General features: G+C 38.5%; 1 protein-coding gene across 3 annotated transcripts; it reads right to left on the bottom strand.

The window, feature by feature from the left end:
- Positions 1-539: 539 nt before the first annotated feature.
- LOC112048833 (uncharacterized) lies at positions 540-16610 on the bottom strand. Of its 3 annotated transcripts, none has more exons than XM_052883477.1 (9): positions 16090-16608; positions 15288-15484; positions 13072-13144; positions 9786-9933; positions 9184-9367; positions 8481-8769; positions 7593-7766; positions 7394-7527; positions 540-7328 (listed from the first exon to the last, which is right to left on the bottom strand). In XM_052883477.1, the coding sequence occupies exons 2-9, from the start codon at positions 15335-15337 to the stop codon at positions 7091-7093; spliced, it is 1290 nt and encodes a 429-aa protein (XP_052739437.1). In that variant the 5' UTR covers positions 15338-15484; positions 16090-16608; the 3' UTR covers positions 540-7090. The 3 variants fall into 3 exon arrangements, with proteins under 3 accessions (XP_052739437.1, XP_023942278.2, XP_052739438.1); XM_024086510.2 differs by having other exon boundaries at positions 16013-16607; XM_052883478.1 differs by having other exon boundaries at positions 9184-9933; positions 15319-15484; positions 16013-16610.
- Positions 16611-16640: the final 30 nt, after the last annotated feature.

Below are 16640 nucleotides of genomic sequence, written 5' to 3'. Positions count from 1 at the left end.
AACGCTTCTAGTGGTACATCGAGCCAATAGCTCACTCGATACATTGGTTGTACTATCTGGTGGCTAGCCTACCCATTGTTCTAATGTCGTATAGTAAGCGGCTTGTAAGTTGAACTAGGCGCAGTAACACGTTTCGGGTGTTAGCGACGTACAGTACGAGGTGCCACGAGGAACCAAAACACGTTGACGCCATTACAATCGTGTACGACATTTTCAATTATTTGACATCTATAATGTAAACGCCGGAATACTCATCTAACATTCTTGTTAATGTAGGTATATGCACAGACAAATGTCATTTTGATTCAGCTTCTCGGCCGGGGTTTACTTTCTTCTTTAGAGAACAAACAGGCGTATTCTTAATTAAATTAGTAAGTAGTTTTAATTTTTAAAAAATCCTGAGCTCTCTTATTTTTGCTACAATATGGCCACAAACAAAAATATATTTCTGTTGCATAAAAATTTGCTTAATAATTTCGAATTGGTAATAAGACAATACATCAGTAAGAGAAAAGGGATTGCTCTTAAAATGAGACAACTTATGAATCTATTGTAAATTTAATAACAAAACAATTATCATCATAAGTATTAATAACACAATCAAGACAAGCCAGCACTTCAGTCCATACGTACACGAGTACATTACCAGAGTCTGCAACATTATAGTAAAATTTAATTAAATCTGTAGGTACAGTTATACGTTCATTAATGATAGAAGCTCCAGCTCGCCTGTATTGAACGATATCTATTCTACGCGAATATTCCAGTTAAATATACACACTTTAACAGTGTTTATCACAAATCCGTTTGGTATTGCCACACGAAGTCAAATAAAAAAAACAGCAAAACTTTGATTGTTTATTACAAAATATACCGAAATAATAACTAAAACAAAAGACTGATGTAATCTCTACATAAACTGGGCAGACATTTGTTTTAAAACTTCTGGAAATCTACTACAATGGTAGAGATCTTTGTGACAGAACATGACTACAAAAAATATACATACAACACCTTCCTCCTTTTTGGAAATCTGCTAAAACACGATACCTCAGTGGTGTTGTTGCGAAAAAATTGTTGAAGTTTTAAAAACTATTGGAAAATGTGAATAAAAGGCGCTTTTCTTAAGCAACAACTCGTAACCAACATAAATCAAAAGAAAAAAGCTACAACTATTTAGAAATATACACTATCAATAAAAATAAGTAACAGGTAATGTACAGCCTGATCAGAAAAAAAAATATGCTATGTTGCGAAAAAAATTAACAATCTAATTTCTCCCATGATCACATAAGCACAGATAACTAACAAGTAGGTGCAGTACCTACCTGTGGCCATCAATCCAGATTTTTTATTTTTGTGGTCAGACTATGCTATACATACTTAACGTATTGTATGAATATTTAATATTAAAAATTTCATTTAGTTTAAGATCATAAATTCGAGTTATGTTTTATACAAACAACAAATGACTAAATTATTACAATACTATGGCACAATACATAGATACTCATAGTACCTAGTACAAATGTCAAATACAAAAAATGTCACAACATGAACATTTTGCAATGAAAAAATGAAAATGCTATTTATTATTATTAGTTATTTACATTTACACTACGGCCAAAAATAAAATCGTGTCTTTCCTTTACGCTCCTTTAAGCCGGATTTATATTAGTTTTACGATCGGCAAACGGTCTTCCTGGAATATAATGAGTATAACAGGTAAAAGTTATTTATATAAATCTATATAATCTATAAAAATATGTAAATTACGTATAAAAATATATTTATTCAATAAAGATCTGAAAACTTTAACTTGTCTCGCAGATAAAATGCATTGCACGAGTATTGTGAAAACTTAAGCTTAACGCTTAGACCATTAATAATTAATGGTCTAAGGCTTAACGTGTATTTTAGCTTAGCGTTAAAACTTAAACATACAACACTTATCGTCAAAACTCTTAAAAGCCTTATGCTATTGTATATTGTAAATTTCGTGTAAAAAATATACCTACTTTAAAAGCATCATATACATATAATACAGTTCCTACACACCTAAGATAACATAGGAGATTTTTTCTATTCTCTCATTTATTTAATAACCTTTTTTTTTTAAATTTTTAACAATGTTAATATAAAAGTATAATACAAAACGCTATTAAAAATTTATAAATAAATAAACCCTCCCGCGCAACCGGTGGTCAGGGCTCCAGAGTGAGGAACCTACATACATTGGAGATTTGTTATTAGAGAATGTAAATAAGATGGGATATTGTTATACTAAGTACTATAAAATATTCCTTGAAAAATAGTTTTCTATTAAAAAATACCCTATTCATTTTACAGCTACGATCGCATACAAACAATCGAACCACCCTTTTTTAAGTGTTGAGATCTATAAGTACTTACTTATAATAAAATTGTAACAGGTCCCCAATTTTGTACAATATATTTTGAAAATTATGAAATTTTTTGTTGGAATGTGACATAAAAATATATATTTTTTATTTTTGTCTGTCTGTCTGTCCGTCTTTTTGATGGACACATCAAAAAGACGGACTGAAACTACTGAATTAAATCAAATAAAATTTGGCGCGATTTGACACTTTTGGTCGCGAAAATAAAATCAGAAGAGGGTGAAAATTGGTATGTGTACTACCATAAAATACTAAAAATAAATGTAAATCATTATTTTTCAAAATTCTGCGAGTATCCCTAAATTGGCCTTGAAGGGTTAAAAGGTGTTGAAGTTATTTTTAATGTAAATCGTTCATGTTTTGTTTTAGAAGTCACGGGCTTAGTTTTTCTTTGTAATACAAAACTATTACAAAGAAAAGCTAAGTGGTTTGATTCTTACAAAAAGCTAATTCATGTTAAAAATCAGTGTCTAAAGCTCGCTAGGTCCCAGTTTACGGAAAACGGTATTCCTATACAAAGTTGTTTACTTGACCGATTGTTTTCGCCGTGACCGATAAGGCGTGATAAGGAGCGCGTGCGGGTGGCTCCTACCACAAAAATGTTCATAACAAGGCCATAGAAATGGCGTGTCGCACTCCGAGCCATGGAGATACTAGCCCTCCGGCAGACACTTGGCTCTATAGTCTGGCAAGTAAGTTGACACTCCCATGATATGCGGGCGACAGGGGGGCAAGACTGAAATCGTGCGTGCGGGGAAATACGTGCTTCAGTCGTGGGTTTTTTTATTCATCCCCCGGCCCGCGCGGAACATCGGCAGTGTTACGAACGCACTTGCCAAGCTATAGCGTGGGGTGCGGCTACATTTCCTGCTTCATATTGTGATGTTGGTATTAGAGTGCCTCTACGGAGATAAGCACGTAAGAAGGTCCACGTTATTCCGTATTTCTTGATGTGCTCACACGCGATGATATCTCTGTCTATCAAGAATTGTCACCTAACTTTTGCACTACTAAAGTTTTGCATCTTTACAGTAAGATCTTGAGGGATAAAACAGTAACTTTTAGAGCAACATATTCACAATATTTACATTAAAGCAAATTTATGTATAGATTCTATATAGATCGTCTTTTTGTATAAAACTTTGGATTAGGTCACTCTGTTCAATTATATACGCAAACTTATAATAATGCACATAAGGTCTACAATCCAATGTCATTAGCTCTCCGCAATCTTCGATAAGTCCACTGTAAACAGCTGTGAGGCGTGAGGCGACCCGCGCGCTATCAGTCCCCCCGAGATAAAACAGTTCGCGGCAGCAACATAATATGTACTTAGATATTGTTTTCGGTTTTATTATTTTAATATACTTATATTTTTACGCAACACACGTACCTACTGACCTAAATTCCGATGTGCACAACACAATGTTCTGTTCAAGTCGGAAGCGTTAGTTAAACGTTGGACGAAACTAAATAACCTTAATATCGTATAATTCATCGTCGTTGTTAATAATAATAATTAGATCTTATTTATTACCATTCGTTACTTATAAAGAAGAAATATACCAAGCGAATAGAATACAAGAGGTAGCCTTAGGTTTAATAAAACATGGGGACAAAGGCCGTGTAAGACAGTATGCTACTTGACACTTTAAATGCTCTCAAATTGTTTATTATCGTTCCACTAGATTGAAAAAAATTATCATAATTATGGTTCCGAGCGTAGTACAAAAACGGTGGATACCCTTTTAATATCACTGGCGCACATTTTAATGTCTGTTTTCTCCGAATGTACCAAACCAATCCAGTTGAAATTTAGTACACATATCTATTGGTGTGACCCAAATACAGGGATGTATCGCGAAAAGGTAAACTTTGAACATGGGGGGCACTTATGGGAGTTAAGATGGAAAGTTGAAAAAAAAACTTTTTCATAGTTCATCGTGTGATACATCAAATTAAAGGTCTTGATAAGAAGATTTTAAATTTTATTTTTGGAATTAAAAATAAATTACCTTTAAAGTTATTTCAACAAATAGACGACAATTGACCATGCCCTTTTTCTCCGAAACTGTACCTAAAATTTTATTTTTGATAGAAACTGGACAAGTCGGTTTCTATTAATTTTTTTGACAATACTACGCAAAACGCCTGTCGGCCATGACGGTCTATATTTCAACTGTCTCATGACGTCACTATAATAAATCCCATACAAATGGAACGTTTGACAAGAATATTAGTTAACAATTAGTTTGATGTTCAGTACGTCAAGTAATATCGTGGCGTCCCGAAATGGACGTTTTCACGTTTGGACAATTTAAAAAAATATATGATTTTTAAATGTAGTTTCTTGGGAAATCGTTAACATTTATTAATTGATATCGATATATTTCGGACCCTTATTCCATGTACTACACGAAATTAAGTGGAGTTCTACTCTATTGCATTATTATACATTTTTATGTTGTCTTTAATAAAATATTCGGAGTGAAGCCAAAACGTGAACTATAGGCACCTTTACAGGTACTAAAACCTCTTTTTTTAAAAACTTTTTAAAACTTTAAGTTTTCTAATGCGAATAACGCTTAAACTTAACATTCGTTAACTTACTACATAGTATATTATGTACACTAACAACTGTTACATGCATATCTACAGTTTGTATAACAGGTGTGCTCTATAACAATAATTAATAACGTTGACTTTAAAATTATGTATTACTTATTAAATAATTGTTTAAAAAATATATGATATTGTCGTACCCACTCCTAATACAGTCTTTGCCGACTAGTAGGAAGGAATTTGGAATATTGGTCACATTTAAAATATATGGCAAATTATTTATTTTATTCATTCTAAGCAGGTTTACTAAAATTTCCTATAAGAAAATGTTTATTTTTTAGGTACATCACCTTCTTAATACTAATTGTGTTCTGTTGAATCCGCTTCTGAATGTCAAGCCATTTTTCCGACACGCGCAATACAAGTTGAAAAATGGCCTGTCGTCAACTTTGAGAAAGAAAGTTAAAATCCGTATCTTATTTTCAATCGTCTACTACAACCAAGTTGATTCATATAGCTACTATTTTAGTGATTATAATGCATATATGTGAAACAACTCATCCAGAACTCAAAAATCGCAAAAAAAAATAAAACAAAAAAAATCGCGAAAAACGTGGATAATGGACAAAAAGTCGGATTTTTTTCTAAAAATCTTAAATGTGCCATAACTTAAAAATTCTTAACTTTGGGGTAGGGTCTTCCATACAAAAATTAGTTAGAAATGATGGAAGCTATAACCCCCTAAAGGATCTAGGTCGACTTAACCTGTAACCCTGTATATCCGCAGATTTTGACACCAAACTATTGTATGCTTAGATTTAAATTTTTATCGACCCGGCATCTCACTAATATATGCATATATGTAGCAATTTTTGAAACACGCTGTTGAATTGATTGGCATCTGTGACTTATCACGTAAGGTGCATTTTTTCGTGCTCTTGCAATTACATGCAAGAGTGCTCTGATATGACCGTATAGGGCCTCAAAGCCTCAATAGCTCAAGGGTAAGAGCGGCCGGACTCATCGTCGATGGTGGTTCGATCCCCGCTCCGTTGGTCTATTATCGTACCCTCTTCTAATACAGTCTTTCCCGACTAGTTGGAGGGGAATGGAATTAAAAAAAACAAAAAAGGACACAAAATAGATTCGCGGTGCGACCGAAGCGACGCGTAGATTGAAGACGGTCGCGTACGGACATTCGCGGGATTTAGGGCCCTTTTGGTAAGTACAAAAGCGAATTACACTAATTCTTTTTACTAAGTCTGACCATTTATTATAGGTAATCAAATACAGTATGATATAATGGTCTTAGAATGCTGTTGGCTTTTTGGTTACGATTATTGTTTCTGTTGAGTAAAATCTTCTATCTTCTATTAGGTATATCTTACTACTACTAAGTAAATATTTTGAAGGATATCGATATTGTCAGTCCTTCGGGGCCCCCTGAGAATGGGGGGCAAGGGCCCCGTGTGTCCTCAAAACTTACTCATCCAGGTGCCAGCCTGAAGAACACCGAAAATAAGGTAAGTTCTTGTTGTCATTAATTTTACTAGTGTATTGTTTTGAACAAATGACAACTGGCTATTGAACACCGTTCAAATGTAGCCTCAATTTATTGTGAGCTTGAAGGCCTAGAGTACACACTGTGTACGAGTGCTCCGCTGCGCGCTGGAGCTTTGTAAAGTTCATTGAAACCGACAGTTCTCACCTAGCTAACAATGCTGAACATTAAATATAAATAAAATCTTTTTAACAAAAAAAATCAACAGACTTCAAAAAACACAAAAATAAACTAAAAAGCGAAAAATAACATCGTATGTGTAATCTTCTGATCACTTTGAAGTCGGTACCAGTTCACTGTCTCGTCATTTACAATGCGTAGAAGCCATACTATTTTAATCAAGAACTCAAAGTATTTCCCCTTTAACTCATTATTAATTAATCACTAAAATAATCACAGAAGAACGTATATAGCATTTGCATTTAAAATAAAAGCCGAGCAGAAATCCTGGAATCATTGTGTGTCCGTCGGAGCGCGCGACAGTTACAACAGTTAGCGCCCCGTTCTCATTGCGGATTGTAAATGTAGTATTGCGAACATGCAAAGCCTACTCGACTACTAGATCCTCGAACAGGTAGTTGGGGTGGTCGACAGTGTACTGTCTGAAGTCTTCCATCGCCTCTTTGTACTGCTCCAGCAGATGCCGCGCCGCGGGGTCGCGCAGGGGGTCGAGCGCGGGGTCCGGCGAGAGGTCCCGCAGCAGCGTGGCGGCGGCGTGCGGCAGCCGGTAGCGGCGCTGAGGGGTCAGCGCGGGCACCGCGTCGTCGTGCTGCAAGCCCGCCGTCCTGCCGACAGCGCACACGTGAGCAACACGAGACAGCACCGACCGCTTCGCACACACGGCACTCACATGGCGACGTAGTACTTCTTGTAGGGCAGCGGCTCGCCGTGCGCGCTGTCGGCCAGCAGCCGCAGCGCCAGCAGCAGCAGCGAGTCGGCGGCGTGCGGCGCGCGCCACGCCATGCGGCCGCCCAGCAGCGGCGCCTGCGACAGGGGCGGAACGTGAGGGCGGAGCGGCAGACGCGGGGGACGCTGTGGGGGTGCACTACCTCGAGCGTGGGCGAGCCGTCGGCGGCGGGCAGCAGGCGCGCGCAGTACAGCGCCAGCGCGGGGCTCTGCAGCAGCAGCACGCGCGTGCCGGCCCGCGCCAGCAGCGCGCGCAGCCACGCGCCGCCCGCCGGCGCCGCGCCCGCCAGCGTCTCCGGCGCGTACAGGTCCACCACCTGCGGGCGACAGTTGGTTGACGCAGCACAAACTCAGCTGACTGCCGAGTGGTGCAACCAGAACACAAGTCCTGGCAAAGTCCCAAGAATTTGTGACAAGTGCACAGGCAAATAGAGCTGGGTTGGGTGCGAGTTAGTAAGAATAAGGGAGACCGAGACATAGTATGTCCGCCTTGTTATATGACTGCTTTATTAAAATTGTATCTTAAGGCGAGATATTCTCCTATATCGAATCTGTTTCGGATATCTAGCATTGCATGAATGGCTAAAACAGATTCTGAACTCAAAATTTAAAAAAGGCCGCCATTTTGATATTTCTTATTCCTGCACCGATTTCTTTCAAAATCGATATCAAGGCATTGCATGAATGGCGAAAACAGATTCTGAACTCAAAATTTAAAAAAAAGACCGCCATTTTGTAATTTCTTATTCCTGCACCGATTTCTTTCAAAATCGATATCTAGGCATTGCATGAATGACGAAAACAGATTCTGACCTCAAAATTTAAAAAAAAGGCCGCCATTTTGTAATTTCTTATTCCTGCACCGATTTCTTTCAAAATCGATATCAAGGCATTACATGAATGGCGAAAACAGATTCTGAAATCAAAATTTAAAAAGAAGGCCGCCATTTTGAAACTTTTTATTGTACGCGGCGCGCGTGGCGTGCGGGTATGAGGTATCAGTAGAAGGCGTCAGTCGTCAGGGTACGTACGTCGCAGTCGGTGACTCGCTGCAGCAGCTGCGCCAGCGTGCGCGCGGCGCGCGTGGCGTGCGCACAGTCGCGCGCGTACAGCAGCACGAGCCGCTCGGCCGCGCGCGCGTTGCCCGCTCGCTGCCAGCGCCTGCAGATATGAGGCGTCAGGGTACGTACGTCGCAGTCGGTGACTCGCTGCAGCAGCTGCGCCAGCGTGCGCGCGGCGCGCGTGGCGTGCGCACAGTCGCGCGCGTACAGCAGCACGAGCCGCTCGGCCGCGCGCGCGTTGCCCGCTCGCTGCCAGCGCCTGTAATTCACACGTGACGATTTTAAATATACAGGGTCCTGAGGAGTATTTCCCATAACTCTTTATCGAAAATTAATTTAAAATATTCAACAAGGTTTTCTAAAAGGAATTTGTTAGTTCAACAAGGTGTTCTAAAAGGAATATTTTTGGAGTAAATAATATATAATAATAAGATTTAGATATCAGATCCTGCACGCTACAAATGTGCCGCGATATACCGAAATGCAACGATTTTTCCACGATTTTTGAGAAAACATGGAAATTCTTCCGATTTTTCTACCGATTTACACTAAGTTGACAGCCCTTTTCATTTATGTTTACTTTAAGGGAAATCCCTCAGCAAAAAACATTGATGCGTATGCACTGTCCGATGCACTGTTGTATATAAACACACGTACATCCTTGACGACTCACTTGGATATGTCATCGATCCACATCCTCAGGGTGTTCTCTCGCTCGGTGCCGGCGCGCGCCGCCCGCAGCAGCAGCAGCACCAGCAGCGCCAGCAGCAGCGCCAGCGCCAGCGCGCCCGCCGCCCACCACCACTGCGACGCCTGCTGCGGTGGCACCGGCAACTCTTTTGCCATGCCTTTGTGGGCTGATAAAGCACCGTACATCATCGATAACAGCCTATTCGAATAGCCCACTGCAGGCTGAACCAGGCCTCCCTTGTAAGAGAGGGAAGATTCAGAGATCAGATCCTGCACGCTGCAAATGAGCCGACGCGGGTCGGCGTACGGTGATAGTGTTTCTACACTACAACGTTTTACATGCGTGATTGAAATTTACTAAGAATCCTTGGTAAAAAAAAGTAAAAAACATAAAATTTTAATTTCACATCCTGACTCAGGTCTCGAGCCCGGGATATCGTAAATCAAAGCCAGATGGCCTCAGCGTTGAATCATCGAGACAGTCTCTTAAAAATCGGTAAATTAGGTACATGATGATACCGATTATGATGTACGGTATCGGTGGTTATGTGTTATGGAAGCAAAGTGGTAGTCAAAGCGGCTCACTGAAGTTATAACTGAACGTGTGGGGAACGAAAGAGAGCGATTTCCAGGGCGCGTCGTGCGTGAACTCGGCGCAGCAGTCGCCGGGCGGCGCGCGCGCGCGGCAGCGCACCTGCGTCTCCGACGGCGAGCTGCAGGCCACGTCCACCGGCTGCACACACATCCCAAATACTGCTAATATTAACTGATAGTAGTCCTTGTTACTACTGGGTACTGACACGGACTACTAATTATATTTCCACACCTCATAAGGAAAAAACGGAACCCTTATAAGATCTACTTGAAGTAAATGAATTTTGAAATATTTTAAATGAATATCAACATTAAAATACAAGAATAAAGAGTAAATTACTTGCTTCCAAGATGTAATTTAATAGTATCCATAAAAATAAAGTTAATCTATATACCGAGGCGGGTAAAACCTGGGCCTCATGGGGCATCCCATATTCCCACTTACAAGAAAACATCACATAAACAGGAAAAATAAAAATTACAAAAACACAATTTAATTACCTACTATAAACAGGCACGTTCTCATACTATCAAAATTTCTGATTTCACATTGATCAAATTCTGGGTTTATTTACAGGTACATAATTCTCAATAGTGTTTTTCACATAGCATGGGTACGGTGACAGATGTCTTATGACGTTCATAATACTTACTATTATCGTGAATCGCGGCAAACTTTCAAGGGTGAAACGAACTGTCACTGTACCCATACTATCTGAAAAACACTTTAGCAGAACGAAATTGGGAGTGGGAGGTTGGTGTTACCTTGTAGGTAACTAAATGAAACATATATAAATGTCATTAAAACAACTATTCTAAAAGTGTAAGCAGAGTAAAACTGAAAAAACTAGTGGTTCGTAATTGAAAGAGGCGTACGGCAGGAAGACCCGTTGACCCCAAAGCTATTCATAGCTGTACTTCAAGACATTTTCAAAAATATTATGGGAAAATAATGGCATATGGCTACCAAATAGAAACTTAATACGCCTAAGGTTTGCAGATGACATTATTCTTTTTAGCGAATCCGCGAAAAGTCTAGAAGCATTGCTCCAAGGATTAAACTCCAAAACAAAACATCCACAACTAAGTTATAGTATGCGCATTATCATCTGAGTCGTCCGGTCATAAAAGTCAAAAAAGATAGGAATGTGCAGCGCGCCTACCTGCGCACCCTAATTATCGATAAACGGCTACCTGCGCACGTGCTAATGATGAGTCAATAATGATTTGGACGATTCTGATTGGTCGGTTTCTAATGTAATTGCATTGCGTATTTTTTTTGCTATAAATGTGTTTACTGCAATTAAATAAATACATTCATGTGTTACTCGTTGCGCACTATGGATACTAATATATAATAAATTTGGCAGAAGACGAAGATTCTGATGATGAAGACTCAGATGAAGATTAATTTTATTTAGTTAATAATTATATAATATGAAATATGTATTATATTAAATCAAATATTGTTAATTTTTTTAATTTTGTGAACAAGATACGATAATAAACTTTACTTATCGATAATATGTCTTTCATTGTTACACCCTTCACTAGACGGCTCCATAAGACCCATAAGTGCAAGCGAGATAGATATAGAGAAATGATTTATGGCCCTAAGACTCAGTTGTTAATGCTATTATAGTATGCGCGTTATCATCTGAGTCGTCCGGTCATAAAAGTCAAAAAAGATAGGAATGTGCAGCGCGCCTACCTGCGCACCCTAATTATCGATAAACGGCTACCTGCGCACGTGCTAATGATGAGTCAATAATGATTTGGACGATTCTGATTGGTCGGTTTCTAATGTAATTGCATTGCGTATTTTTTTTGCTATAAATGTGTTTACTGCAATTAAATAAATACATTCATGTGTTACTCGTTGCGCACTATGGATACTTTATTTTCTAACGTTGATCTGAAGAAATTACATGGCGATATTAGCCCTCAAGCTCGAACACTGATTCACAACGTATTCCTGTTTCTCAATGAATTGAAAAGTTTATTTAGTTAATAATTATATAATATGAAATATGTATTATATTAAATCAAATATTGTTAATTTTTTTAATTTTGTGAACAAGATACGATAATAAACTTTACTTATCGATAATATGTCTTTCATTGTTACACCCTTCACTAGACGGCTCCATAAGACCCATAAGTGCAAGCGAGATAGATATAGAGAAATGATTTATGGCCCTAAGACTCAGTTGTTAACGATAGTAGTATAGTGACAAACAGCCAAAAGAAACCAATTTAGAGGAAAGACCAATAGATTATGTGGAATGTGGATAAATATGTTTACCTAGGTAAATCTGTGTCCTTCGAAGCAAACAGTAATGAAAACGAAATAGACAGACGAATAAGTACAGCTTGGAAGAAATACTGGGCCCTAAAAGAATTTTTTTAAAAGGGAACTATAGCCTTACTATAAAAAAGATTATAATGGATTCTTGCATTCTCCCGAGCCTAACTTCGAGCTAGTCAGACATAGATCTACACAGTAAAAAACAAAATTTCATCATGTCAACATGCTATGGAACGCAGCGTACTGAAATTGAGGAAGATACAAAAACAAGAAACGTAGACATCTGAATGAAAACTAAACTAAAAGATGCTCCTCATTTCAGTTTAAAACAAAAATGTAACTGGGCAGGACACTTGTCAAGATATAAAGATAAGAGATGGACTAACTAAACAACTAAATGGCAGGGCTTAATTGGCAAAATAAATGTAGGAAGACAGAAAAAGAGATGGGTCGATGACATAATAAAAACAGCAGGAAATAACTGGATGCATATGGCCAAAGATTGGGAAAATTGGAAAAAAATGGAGGAGGCTTTTACCCATAGGGGGCCACATAACAAAATAACATAAATACTTTAAAATTTATTATTAACATATTATGTATTGTAAAACTGTTAAGTGGAAATAAAGCTATAATAATAATAATAATAATAAATGGATTTGTAAAGGGTAATCTTCAGATCTACTGATCCAATATTAAAAAAATATTTTAAAAGTAGAATTATACATATCTTTTTTTCAGTAGGTAGTATGCATATATTACGTTATCTTAGTTCCGTTAACACAAGCTTAGTTAGCGGCTAGATTGTGTGTATTGTTCTAATATAGTAGGCATACTATGATTTTAAAAAAAACAATAGACTAAAACATGCAATGCCACTTGACAGCAGAGATATGTAAGTTCAGATCCTTTACTGGACGAACTCCCTCAGAAATAGCTCCGCTAGCTGCTAGTTGCGGCCATGCTTACCTCGCCACAAGTGAGCTTGACACTGTATGTAGAAGCAGGAATACTCAATTGCCACACTAATACTGCATCTTCACTGAAATGATGGAAGAAAATAAAGCTCAAGTTATATAAGTTAGCTTAAGTTTTAAAATAGGTTCTAAAATAGACGGTGTTGCCATGGGGTCGCCGATTGCACCTGTAGTGGCCAATATATTTATGGAGTGGGTGGAACGCGAGTTGGTCGATAAAATGACGTATGGACCGCGTTTTTGGCTGCGTTATGTGGATGATGTATTTGTCATTGTAAATAGGGATGATTTGACCGGAATATTCCAGTGTCTCAACAGTCTACATGAGAAGGTTCATTTTACGAAAGAGGAAGAAAAAGAGGGCGTTCTGCCATTTTTAGATGTGATGGTGATCCGGGGGTCTGGTGGTGAATTACACACAACGGTGTACCGAAAACCGACTCACACCAACAGATATCTCCATGCGAGTTCGCACCACCATCCGTCGCAGATATCGTCGGTACCAAGAAGCCTCATAAATCGAGCCCTAAGTCTTTGTGACCCACCCTATATTGAGTGCGAACTAAGAGTGGTGAGACAGGAGCTGGAGAACAATGGCTATAGTTGTCGTCAGAGTTCCAGATGGGCACAAACAACAACTAGGCGGAAACCGTCCTGTGTGAACCGGTCACCAGTGTACTTAACATATGTGAAGGGCGTGACGGACAAAATCAGCCACTATCTCCAACGGAGATTTGACATAGTGACGCGGTTTCGTCCACCTGCACTGGTGAAGAGTATACTGCGATCGCCTAAGGATAGGGATCCGCTGAACGTGCCCGGGGTGTACAAGATTCCGTGTGACTGTGGTAGATCGTGTGGCACATCGGTGAGACTCGCCGTAACATTACCACAAGAGTAAGAGAACACATACGTAGCATGAAGAATGTGGACACGGACGGTTCAGCAATAGCCGAGCATGTTCTAGCTTCGGGTACGACTCATTATATTCGTTTTGATAAGGCTTCTGTATTGTCAAGGGAAAAGTTTCTAGTACCTCGTAAGATACGTGAAGCGATAGAAATTAGTCGTCACTCGAATTTTAATCGGGATCATGGATGGTTGCTGCCCACAGCGTGGAAACCGCTGTTTCTTTCATTGTCACAATAGTTCGGTTTGCTTACAAGAAGATGACTCTAATGAAGATGACATTAATGAACCGTCGAAGAGGGTAACGGAACCTTCACTCCCCACCACTCAAGCCCTCTCCGCGCGCGCAATGCGTGCAGCAGCGCGTCGCGGAGCCGCTTCGCAGTTTGGATCGTGCCGCGATGCAAGAATCATGACTAAGGGCCCCGTATGGGTTCGAAACTAGTCGGGCATACTCCGACCTAATATCACGTGAGTTTTAGCCGTGTTTCATAATCAATTAATATGAATAACACTCACGATAGTTTAAATCCTAAAATAGCCAACCGATACGGCGTGGTATGGCAAAATAAAGTGAAACAGTTCGCGCGTCTTAGATCTAAACGTGTAAAATTGGAGTGTGGACTGAGGTTTATAGTGCAGTGCCGAAGTAATCATGTTGTTCCAAAGTTTGCGCGTTCCAAGAAGTTTCCAAGTTCTATACTAACATTATCAAGAGGGAAGATTTGTATTTTGTATGTAATAAATAAGTTCAAAACTACTAGATTGATTTGAAATTCTTTTTACCAATAGAAAACTAAATTATCAGGGAGTAACAGACAGAGGCGTGCACTTCATAAATACAAAAGTGCCCTGCCTACCCTGAGGACTCATTACAAACATATTGTATTGAAGAAGCAATTTTTTATTTTGTACAATTTGTTCCTAAAAGCCTAGCCTAGTTTAAAACATTGTGCATGCCTCTGCACGATAACTTAGCATTCCATGGATCACTGTGAGAGAGTGAGAGTGCTGGGTCCATGGGCAATATGTTCTCCCCATACTTTCACAGGAATGGGAACTACACAGGTGAAACTGTGTTTCTGCAACATTTTAATTAAATGGCTGATGATGATGATGCTTAATCAAACATTATTTTCACTAAAGCATCTTAATAATTTACTTAATAAAAATACATCATATATGAGCATAATTATGGCTAAACTAATGAATAAATAAACTAAGTCATTCTTTATTTATAACACTTATTTTGACTCTACTAAATATATTTGTACTCTACTAAAAAAATGTGTAACTCACCCATCAGGTTGATAGGTGACCAAAGGCTTACTTTTGTTTACTTGTTTCATTGTAAAATCACGGTTTTCTTCAACATATTGATATTGCCGAGATGTCCAAATGTTGATAATGTATTGCTTACTATCAATGTATTGCTGTGTGTCTATGTAGTAACATTTTGGGCCAAATATTGCATCCAGGATAGCAGTAAGGCAAACCTACAAAAGAACATCAAAAGTTTATAATATTAAAAATATTATTTATACATTCTTTCTGTCACTTCTTTAGAAAGGTTATAAGCAAAAGTTTATTTTAAGAGGTACAACTATCAAAAAATTACATCATGTTTGGTACTGCAATGAATTTTACTTTTAGATTAAGAAAGTCAGACCTACTTGTTACAAACAAAGTAGGCTACAAAGTAGGCAACACATTGATTATTCACACTAATGGTTAATTTTCCCCTCCCTACTTAAAGAAGTCAGGAGAGGGTACTTGTGGACCGTGGACCTCTAAGATTTGATTCCAATCCCTTAACCATAGAGCTATTCAGCTATAAACCTTAAAATCTTAACAACCTACCCAATAGATATTTATGATAGCCTGACAGGACAGACAGACTTGTACCATGGACTCTGTCTTTATCAAAAGTAAGTACTAACCCAGCAAGTGTACTATTCAACTAATAATTATAATAAATTAATAAGTATTATTTCTACTTAGTATGAAAATATATACATACTTACATATATTGTACAATTTTCAATGTCCATTGTGATGTTTTGTTTGAAGGAAGAATGTAAGGGAAGGGAAGCTCTCTCACCGAAGTACTCTGCGTTGCAGTCTTCAGGTTTCACTGACGTATATGACAAGTCTAGCTTCCATTTGTTGATATCTTTACGCACCTCCGTACACCATTTTAAGCGGAACCTGCCTCCGACACCAAGTACGGGCTCCAAAATTGCTCGATTGCTATAGTTAATTGGGATAGTATCGGTGCAAACCACGCTGTAAATGCTATCACTTGCACTTGCCGTCACTAAACACAAAAACAATAACAGTAACACTGTTAACATATTTGAGGCGTATCTTAACTTAACTATACTATAGCCTACGAAGTGCTATAATCTTTAGAGAGCCAAGGAGTAAATTAATGAGTAGAGCGTAGAGCCCCAATCATTACTCGACGATTAAAATTTGAGAAATTAATATATGTACTCTTTGTTGAGAAGAGTTAAACTAAACCATAACTAAACCAAAACTATTATACTATACTATCTAATAGGCCGTTTGTGAACTAAACATAGAGTACATTGAATATAGGGTACTAAACTTGACACTGACAGGCACAGATTAAGATGTCCTTAAAAATAA

Source organism: Bicyclus anynana, chromosome 9 (assembly GCF_947172395.1).
Source record: "Bicyclus anynana chromosome 9, ilBicAnyn1.1, whole genome shotgun sequence".
Taxonomy (NCBI): domain Eukaryota; kingdom Metazoa; phylum Arthropoda; class Insecta; order Lepidoptera; family Nymphalidae; genus Bicyclus; species Bicyclus anynana.
Note: the sequence above shows the minus strand (reverse complement) of the source record. Positions and strands in the feature narration are given on the sequence as shown.

Bases quoted from the DNA above. Each gene is read 5' to 3' on its own strand.
- LOC112048833 (XM_024086510.2), bottom strand. From the start codon at position 16,342: ATGTTAACAGTGTTACTGTTATTGTTTTTGTGTTTAGTGACGGCAAGT. The intron at 15,485-16,012 runs GTAAGTATGTAT...GTTCTTTTGTAG, and splicing joins TTGAAAATTGTACAATATAT to GTTTGCCTTACTGCTATCCT. The intron at 9,368-9,785 runs GTGAGCCGCTTT...GTGCTTTATCAG, and splicing joins CACGTTCAGTTATAACTTCA to CCCACAAAGGCATGGCAAAA.